The 10,379-nt window shown below is 38.3% G+C and overlaps 1 protein-coding gene across 1 annotated transcript; it reads right to left on the reverse strand.

Annotated features, from left to right (window-relative positions):
* Positions 1-6,550: 6,550 nt before the first annotated feature.
* LOC112818283 (heat shock transcription factor, Y-linked-like) lies at positions 6,551-8,495 on the reverse strand. The gene is made up of 2 exons (XM_025865455.2): positions 7,789-8,495; positions 6,551-7,348 (listed from the first exon to the last, which is right to left on the reverse strand). The coding sequence occupies exons 1-2, from the start codon at positions 8,299-8,301 to the stop codon at positions 6,662-6,664; spliced, it is 1,200 nt and encodes a 399-aa protein (XP_025721240.1). The 5' UTR covers positions 8,302-8,495; the 3' UTR covers positions 6,551-6,661.
* Between the last annotated feature and the right edge of the window lie 1,884 nt (positions 8,496-10,379).

The following is a 10,379-nucleotide window of genomic DNA, read 5'->3' on the forward strand; positions in this document are numbered from 1 at the left end:
ACTAGGAGCTGGTTCTTTGAAAGAATTAACAAGATTGATAAACCCCTGGCCAGACTTATCAAAAAGAAAAGAGAAATGACCCAAATCAACAAAATCATGAATGAAAGAGGAGAGATCACAACCAACACCAAAGAAATACAATTGTAAGAACATATTATGAGCAACTCTACGCCACCAAATTAGATAACCTGGAAGAAAGATCAATGGAAGAGAATAGAGAATGCAGAAATGGACCCTCAACTCTATGGTCAACTAATCTTTGACAAAGCAGGATAGAATGTCCAGTGGGAAAAAGACAGTCCCTTCCACAAATGGTGTTGGGAAAATTGGACAGCCACATGCAGAGGATTGAAACTGGACCAATTCCTTACACCCCACACAAAAATAGACTCAAAATGGTTGAAAGACCTAAATGTGAGACAGGAGTCCATCAAAATCCGAAAGGAAGACACAGACAGCAACCTCTTTGACCTCAGCTGCAGCAACTTCTTCCTAGAAACATCACCAAAGGCAAGGGAAGCCAGGGCAAAAATGAACTATTGGGATTTCATCAAGATAAAAAGCTTTTGCACAGGAAAAGGAAGAGTCCACAAAACCAAAAGACAACCGACAGAATGGGAGAAAATATTTGTAAATGACAAATCAGATAAAGGGCTAGTATCCAAAATTTATAAAGAACTTATCCAACTCAACACCCAAAGAACAAATAATCCAATCAAGAAATGGGCAGAAGACATGAACAGACATTTTTCCAAAGAAGACATCCAAATGGCCAACAGACAGATGAAAAAGTGCTCAGCATCCCTCGGCATCGGGGAAATCCAAATCCAAACCTCAATGAGATACCCCCTCACACCAGTCAGAATAGCTAAAATTAACAAGTCAGGGAACGACAGATGTTGGCGGGCTGCGGAGAAAGGGGAACCCTCCTACACTGTTGGTGGGAATGCAAGCTGGTGCAGCCACTCTGGAAAACAGTATGGAGGTTCATCAAAAAGTTGAAAATAGAGCTACCATACAATCCAGCAATTTCCCTACTGGGTATTTACCCCAAAGATACAAATGTAGTGCTCTGAAGGGGTATGTGCAGTACAATGTTTATAGCAGCAATGTCCACAATAGCCAAACTGTGGAAAGAGCCAAGTCGTCCATTGACAGATGAATGGATAAAGAAGCAGTGGTATATATACACAATGGAATATTATGCAGTCATCAAAAGGAATGAGATCTTGCCATTTGCAATGACGTGGATGGATCTGGAGCGTGTTATGCTGAGAGAAATAATTGAATCAGAGAAAGACATGTATCATATGACTTCACTCATATGAGGAATTCTTAATCTCAGAAAACAAACTGAGGGTTGCTGGAGTTGTGGGGGGTGGGAGGGATGGGGTGGCTGGGTGATAGACATTGGGAAGGGTATGTACTATGGTGAGCACTGTGAATTGTGCAAGACTGTTGAATCACAGATCTGTACTTGTGAAACAAATAATGCAACATATGTTAAGAAAAAAAAGAAGAAGAAGATAGCAGGAGGGGAAGAATGAAGGGGAGTAAGTCGGAGGGGGAGATGAACAATGAGAGACGATGGACTCTGAAAGACAAACTGAGGGTTCTAGAGGGAGAGGGGTGGGGGGATGGGTTAGCCTGGTGATGGGTATTAAAGAGGGCACATTCTGCATGGAGCAGTGGGTGTTATGCACAAACAATGAATCATGGAACACTACATCAAAAACTCATGGTGTAATATATGGTGATTAACATAAGAATAAAAAATTTTAAAAAAAGAAGAAGATAGCAGGAGGGGAAGAATGAAGGGGGGTAAATTGGAGGGGATATGAACCATGAGAGAAGACGGACTCTGAAAAACAAACTGGGGGTTCTAGAGGGGAGGGGCGTTGGGGGATGGGTAGCCTGGTGATGGGTATTGAAGAGTGCATGTTCTGTGTATGGCACTGTGTGTTATGCACAAACAATGAATCATGGAACACTGCATTAAAAACTTGATGTAATGTATGGTGATTAACATAACAATAAAAAATTGAAGGAAAAAAAAAGAAGATATGCAGATAACCAACAGGTACATGAAAAGGTGCTCTACATCACTTATGATAAGGGAAATGTCATTCACACCTAGAACGAGACATCACTTCATATCTAATATGATGGCCATCATCAAAAAAACAAGACATAATTGCTGCAGAGAAAGTGTAGAAAATAGAACCCTGTGGAATGTTGATGGGAATGTAAATTGGTGAAGCTACTATGGAAAACAATATAGAGTTTCCTCAAAAATATAAAAATAGAACTACCATATGATGCAGGAATTCCACTTCTGTGAATATATCCAAAGGAAACTAAAACCCTATGTCAAAGAGATGTTCACAGCAGTATCATTTATTTACAATAGCCAAGATGTTGAAACAATCGAAGTGTCCATCAACAGATAAATGGATAAAGAAGTTGTGGTATATTAGAATCATTTAAAAAATAAAAATAGCTTTTGGAAATTAAAAGCATGGTCAAAAGTGGAAAAACTAGACAGAAAATTTGGAAGATTAAATTAAGAAAAACTCCCAGGAGGTAAAGCAAAAACACAAAGAGAGACAAGAGATTAGAAAATTAGGGTACCAATCCAGAAATTTCAACATAATGCTAAAAGTTCCCGAAAAAAAAGAGAGAAAATAAAGAGAAGGAAATCATCAAAGTATATATTTTTTAATGTCCCAGAACGTAATTTTTCACATTGAAAGGTTCCAAGCAGTACCCCAACTACAGGTGAAAATATGTCTATCCAAAGCCACATCATTAATAAATTTCAAAATATTTAGAATTCTATAACCAGCCAAACCATCAACAGAACAAAGATATGTTCATTCAAAGTTTCAAAAAAATTACCACTCGTGCACCCTTTTCTGGGAAGTTACTGAAGAATGCTCAACAATACAAAGCAGTTTTGGAGAAGGAAGGAGGAAGACATCAAATCAGGAACTGGAAAAGAGAAGTGAGTTCATAGGCAAAAGCAATCCCCAAGGTAATGATAGAGACCTCAAGATCATATTTCTATACCAAGTCCGAGAGTGGCCATTAAAGATATAATACGTTAGAGGTCTCTGGAGTAGACCCTGAGGAGATATTCCTTCAAAAGATGAAATTAATATAATAATTAATGTGTGTGACTATATGGAGAGAAGATATACACTCTCTGGCTGGTGCTTGGGTTTGAGTTAATAAAAAGAACATTAAAAACTAACTAACTAAATAAATAAAATAAAATAAAATAAATGTACATGAATTAGACTATTTAAGTAAAGACACTATTTGTAATAATGGAAAAACCATCATCCATTTTCATGCTTTCTATAAGAGATTCACTCTAGGGCTTAAACTCAGGACTTTGAGATCAAGACCTGAGTTGAGATCAAGAGTCAGCGCTTGATAGGAGAGGAAAGATGGCAGAGGAGTAGGGGACCCTATTTCAACTGGTCCCCGGAATTGAGCTGGATATCTAGCAGACCATGTGAGCACCCACGAAACCAGCCTAAGATGTAAGAAGTTCTGGGTCTCTAAGAACAGAACACCAGAGGCCATTGGCGTTGAGGTACCAAGCGGGGAGCCCTGATTCCGTGGGCAGATATCAGAGGATAAATGGCAGTGGGAAGGTGCCTGGCTGTTTGGATCCTACACTGCCGGTGAGTGACAGCCTCACGCACTGGGGACGGGGCAGAGACTCACAGACCAGTAGCATTGGGAAAAGTACTTTAGGGCAGCCACAGGGGGAAACCCAGAGCGACGGGGTCTCCCGTGGCAACTAGGAGCGGCTGGCGGTTTTAGAAGCACAAAGGGCAGAGACATGCTCCGACCTGGAGGCAGGACTGGGGCTGCTGCAGAGGGGTGCACAACCCAGGACGCTGCAGTTTATAGCAGCAGGGACAGAAACAGAGATGTTGTGGCCTGGAGAGCTCACTGAAGAACAGACTGCAGACTCTCTGCCAAGACAGAGGGTTGGAAATGGTCTCTTCTGCTCTGACTTGCAGAAGAGACGCAGAAAGCCTCCAGGGAAATCCGCCAGAGAACAAAAGCCCCCCAAACTGATTCCCGCTGAGCCCATCCCCCACCACAGGGGGGGAAGGAATCTCTGCCCAAACTGGGTTGCCTGAGTAACAGCGTGGCAGTCTCTTCCCCCAGAAGACAGGCTGGGAAAACAACAGGCCAGCAACCCTAAGGTCCCAAGAAAACAGGTGCATCTTGATTGGGTTCTGGTCAATAGTTTGGACTCTTTTCTTTCCCTCAAACATCCATCAACAGAATGACTAGGAGGAGGAATCCCTCAAATAGAAAAGACTCAGAGATTATGACTTATGGTGCAGATTTACAAATGGATGCAGATATAACCAAATGTCGGAGATGGAATTCATGGTAGCAATTGTGAAGACAATAGCTAGAATGGAAAAATCAATTAATGGCAACATAGAGTCTCTAAGGGCAGAAATGAAAACTGAATTGGCAGAACTTAAAAATGCTATCAGTGAGATCCAATCCAATCTAGATACTCTAACAGCTAGGGTAAGTGAGGCAGAAGAACGAATAAGCGACCCGGAAGACAATATAATAGATAAAAAGGGAAAAGAGGAGGCCAGGGAAAAACAACTCAGAATCCATGAAAATAGAATGAGAGAAATAAGTGACACCATGAAGCATTCCAATGTCAGAATAATTGGAATCCCGGAGGGAGTGGAGAGAGAGAGAGGACTAGAAGATGTATTTTAGCAAATTGTAGCTGAGAACTTCCCTAATCTGGGGAATGAAACAAACATTCGCATCCTAGAGGCAGGGAGGACCCCTAGAGGAGATCATAGGCAATAACCTCTTTGACATCGCCCACTGCAACTTCTATCAAGATACATCTCCAAAAGTTAGTGAAACAAAAGCAAAAAAGTATATGTGTTGATGCAGCAGGATGACAAGAATGGATTTTTCAGGTCTGTATTTCATCCCGATTCCAGCTACCTCAGAGGCCAAAGGAATGAATTTTGTCATTGTACTGCACACTAGTTGGGAGACTGCCATAGACACAGAGCTAGTAAGTATGTAGCAAATTCTCTCAGGGAATGAGTTGTCAAAGCAGAAGATGGAGAAGATATTGTGACAGGCAGAGAAATAATCCTATAATTCGATGAAACAGAACGGAAAAAAGTCTTTATAGTGGCATTAACCAGAATACCCAAGTTTGCATAATGGCCAAAAAACTGGAAACTAGAAATTAGTGCATGCACTGATAACCAGTGCTGCTAGTTTTCTTAAGTCAAACTCATTATCTGTAGTGTACATAACTATGAGCTACTCCTGAATGAAAATTTCCAGTGAAGAGTAAGACCAATTATGATAAGAGTAAAAGACATGGGATGTTCAGTAACAAAAAGCAGATTTTGATTGGCTTAAACCAACGTTCAATTATCATTCATTCATATATATATATACATATATATATACACACATAATATATTTGACAGTTAACTGTGCTCAGTCTGTGCTGATGTCCAAGACAAAGTAAAGGGGTTCTACCTAAGAGTTGTATGATGAGAATTGGCATGGCTAAAAAGAGTTTGAATGTAACTCAAAAGGGATAATGGAATAGAAACTTATGAACCTGCTTAGGTAAACAGTTGTCTTTAAAGACTTGTTAACTATGCTGAATTTCAGGGCTCAGAATTTAAAAGGCATTAGAAACAGCATAAGGAATTAAGCCTGAAATAGGCTGTGGATGGAATCAGAAGGCAACATAAATGTATCCATTAAAAAATATCAAACGTGGGCTAATGAGGGGAGGAAATGAAGGCACAAATCGAATGTTTTGAGATCACTAGGGCAAAACAGGCCTTTGATAATACCACCTGTAAAATTACACAACATTCTGAGACATGCAGTCCATGACTGCAGCATGTGATGACATAATGGTTGCTGAACTGGTGAGAGTGTTATACTTTCCACTACGAATGTATTTTTTAATGAAGAGAATCTTTGCCAACTAAAATCCAAGGACTCTTCTAAATAACTGGGAGAATATAATGTAATTGAGAAAATACTAAAGTGAATACTATGTATTTGTCTTTTCTAGATTTCATTGACATGTATCTCTTCCACATCAATTTTTTTTTGAGATTTTATTTATTGCAGAGCACATACAAGTGTGGGGAGTGGCAAAGGGAGAGGGAGTCTGCTTCTGGACACAAGTCTGCAATGGACGCAAGGCTCGATCCCAGGACCCTGGGATCATAACCTGAGCCGAAAGCAGACATTTAACAACTGAACCACCCGGGCGCCCCCTTCCACATCATTGTAATTTATGCCCTCATTTTATTCATCCTGGACTATTTCAGAAATTACTTAACTCCAAATGCTTCTTTTCCTTTGCTCCCATTCTTTTCTAAATACATATAATGTATTTAGGATGTATGTCAACTGTTCTTGCCAAATCACAAAAAAATACAATAAATAAAATCAAGATTTTTACCCTGAACTATTTCAAAATATAAACATAATGAAACCATAAAGATGAACATGTAATTTTATTGTTCAAGTAAGAGAATTGCCAATATGTGGTCAATTGCTAACAAATGATAACCTTTGTTATCTTGCATAATGACAGTCCTTTGACAGATCAGTTGTAATTAGGATGATGTGCATACGATGGAGACGGTTGACGAGTTGTCCTTGAAAGTGAGGCAGCAGAAGTACCCCCTATCATTGGCATTGTGCACCATGGGTTGCCAGCCGGTTGCAGGTTAGAAAAACGAGCCTCACTGGCTGACAAATCAGCATATCTAGTTGGGAAAGTGGAAGGCTCCACCATCATTCCCAAATAACTGCTCTGTAAGGGAGATACGATACGGTACTGAGATGGAGAAGTTGTAGTTGTAACAAAGTTCACAATGTGGCCATTTGCTTGAGTGTAGCTGCTATGTGAGTGCATGTGAAAAGTGGTCACCTGGTTTAAAGTAACATGTGGCTCCATTCCAATTTGTTCTGATGGTCTAACTGACATTGCTGATGCAGGAGAATCACTTCTCATAGGGGCCGTCGTAGTAGCAATTCCCTGGCTGTGAGGCGGCTTCCTTATTAGAGGAACATTTACATGGGTGGAGTTTGAACATAGCCTTTCTCCACTAGTTTCAGCAACAAAACCAGAATTAGGACTTTCCACATTATCCCCTGCTCTGCAGGGTTTCTTGTTGAAATCCTGAACTAATGAAACTGTAGAAGAATTTTTAATCCCGACTCTTCTTTTCATTCTTACTAAAAGATGGGGGCAGCCCCGTTTAAAATATGGATTATGATAGTACTGTAACTGAAACCAAAGGAGAACGTTACTAAGTGACATTTCCAACTAAGATATAAGAGAAGATAACCTATAAAATCTGACTTTAGTTTCATCACAAAAAGTCATCAAATAATATATTTTGTATGTTAGTATTTTTAAAAATGTACTTACTGGAAACAAACGTTTAAATACGGTTCATGAAAATGGGCTATATATTTACAAATAACAGTGAATAGCACTTTAATTGGCTTCAGGACCTTATTTAAATTGAAGTTCATTGGTAAGGGTCAAAGATACTACCAAAATTACTTATAACCCTGAATGTGACATGCCTAAGCTGGCCTCAATTTTTGAAAAATATTAAAAATTTAAAAATCTGACTTTAACCTATACATAGGAACCTATTTACTGCTATACAAGGTAAAATCTTATATATTCTGTATATAAGTCATAACATTTTTGAATACCTTGCTTAAAACAGAAACTTCTTTTTCCTCTGCCAGAAAGTCAGCCAGAGAAGCAGATCTTTGAAATCTCTGTTGCATTTTACTAAATCCATAAAGATTAAGCTGGCGAACTAAACTCTTCATACTTCCAGTTTCTAATATTCTAAAAGGAACCTTTCTCTCCAAAACTTCTTTCTTGAAGAGTTTCTCATCAATCACTACAGAAGATCCCTTCTCATCCCAACGAATTGACTTGAATTGATCGCTTTCAACTATTTTCCAAAGTTTCCTGGGAAAGGTCAGAGAAAGAAAATCATTATCTTCATCTGGTTCAGAGACACAGAATGTGTAATGTGGTCTTTTTATCAAGGATCCTCCTGACAAGGCCTGAAAAGCATTTTCTTCAATCATAGACCTCAGGTCCACATCTCCAGTGAATGTGTGATCACACAAAGGAGCGCTAATGGCGGCTGCGGAACCAGTCGATCCATCTTTAGGAGAATCATCTTGAATTTCTGAAGAAACATGTGCCATCTCAAATAAGTTTTCCTTCAGCTACGTTTCTGATCTGCATGGTTTTGAACACTGCAGCTTTCAAATGCCGCTTTGGCTGGCCTACCCAGATAAACTATTCAGACCATTACAATGGTCCACCACCTGAGTAGTTGTGACATCACAAGATGCCTGTTTCCTAGCAATTAAAGCTCGAGTGTTTACTTTTGAAATTCATTCGGTTAAAATAAACTACTTAAAATAAAAGTTATGTAGACAGGACCAATAAAATAGGATGTACAAAATCTCCTTTTTACAAATTTTTTATAGAAATAAATACATAATTTTATTTAGCCCCTGATATAAAATCATTTCCTTCTTCTAAACACACTCTTACTAGGTTGGTGCCAATAACATAAAACCTGGTAAATGAAAACTGCAAAAAAAAAAATGAGTAAAACAAAAGATTTAAAATGCCCTGATGATTTGGCACTTAAATCTGTGTAACCTGTATATAAAGAAAGTCATTGAGACCACAAGTGAGTGGTTGCCCTGGGCCAGGTCAGAGGGAAATGGAAAGTTCTGTTTAAAGGATTTTTTTCTTGGGCACCTGGGTGGCTCAGTTGGTTAAGCGACTGCCTTTGGCTCAGGTCATGATCCAGGAGTCCCTGGATCGAGTCCTGCATCGGGCTCCCTGCTTGGCAGAGAGTCTGCTTCTCCCTCTGACCCTCCCCCCTCTCATGTGCTCTCTCTCTCATTCTGTCTCAAATAAATAAATAAATAAAAATCTTTTTAAAAAAAGGATTTTTTCTTAAGATGTTGAAAATATTTAAGAATTAGGTAATTTTTTACGATAGCCTGAATCTGTTGTTATTACTGACTAAAATAAAATGTAATTAGGTTTCTGAATATAAACTTATCTGATTCTCTTAAGTATTCTGTGTTAAATAGTATCAAAAACATTTCATAGTCATATTAGTGGAATGAATATGATTTTGTTTGGTATGTCTGTAAATACCTCTTAGATAGTCAGAAAGTAAAAGGTTTTAAGAGATGTCAAGAGATCTACCATGAATGAGATCCTAAAGAGTCGGAGATAAAAAAGAACATGACAGTGTTATAAATAAAATCTATTTCTATGTGTCTCTTGTGAAAATTGCTTTTATTGCAACAGCCAACGTATTTATAAAAAAGATTATGTGGGATAAACTTTGTGCCCTACAAACAGAATGTGTATTTGTAAGGCAATCTTAATTTTGAGTAAAAAGTTCCTTTTCTGTCTAGCAATAACCATACTCCACCTACAGTAAGAATTTCTGTAGGTTCATGGTATTATATTGTGACTGCTTTGTATTTTCAATATGTGTAGAAGAAATGAATTATTTTTACAATTGCCATATTTTATCATGCCTCAGAAAGAGATACCAACATTAGGAGGATGTCTTAGGTTAATATACTTTTTAAACCCAGAATTGAATGTATTAACCATAAGTAATAAACATTTTCACATCAGTAAATATTTCATGGAGATAAAAAGATACTCCCTCCAGGGTGGCTTTGTTAGTAAAGCATCCAACTCTTGGTTTTTAGCTCAGGTCATGATCTCAGGATCATGAAATCAAGTCTCAAGTCAGGCTCCACACACAGCTGGGAGTCTGCTTGAGATTCTGTCCCTTCCCTGCTTCCCCTCTCTACCACTTGTTCAAACTCTTCTCTCTCAAATAAATAAATAAACTAAATCTTAAAAAAAAAAGATACTCCGTCCAATGCAGGTTCATGAATTTTGACAATTATTTCATTCAAACCTTTTTTTTTTTTTGCAAAATTGTAAAGATGTGTATTTATATTCTAGGGCATTTCCTTAATTTTCCACATGCAATTTTATTGGGGGGCATAGTGATTATCTATGGCTACAAACAACGGGGTGTATATGTAGAGAAAACAGCGAGTTAATGGAGGAACAGAAAGCAGAAATCACATTAAATGTAGAAAAGTTTCTTCAAGCACGGAAAAAGAAGATTTTGGGGATTTTAGGGAAAGTTGGCCTAATTCATTTTTTTCTTTTTTTTTTAAATTTTTTATTGTTATGTTAATCACCATATATTACATCATTAGTTTTT

The sequence above is a fragment of the Callorhinus ursinus genome, unplaced genomic scaffold, assembly GCF_003265705.2.
Source record: "Callorhinus ursinus isolate GAN/ISIS: 27379988/994484 unplaced genomic scaffold, GSC_fseal_2.0 scaffold1618, whole genome shotgun sequence".
Lineage (NCBI taxonomy): Eukaryota > Metazoa > Chordata > Mammalia > Carnivora > Otariidae > Callorhinus > Callorhinus ursinus.

Coding starts and splice junctions, on each gene's coding strand:
- LOC112818283 (XM_025865455.2), bottom strand. CDS start 8,301: ATGGCACATGTTTCTTCAGAAATTCAAGATGATTCTCCTAAAGATGGA. Junction 7,349..7,788: donor AAGTTTCTGTTTTAAGCAAG/GTATTCAAAAAT, acceptor CTTTGGTTTCAG/TTACAGTACTATCATAATCC.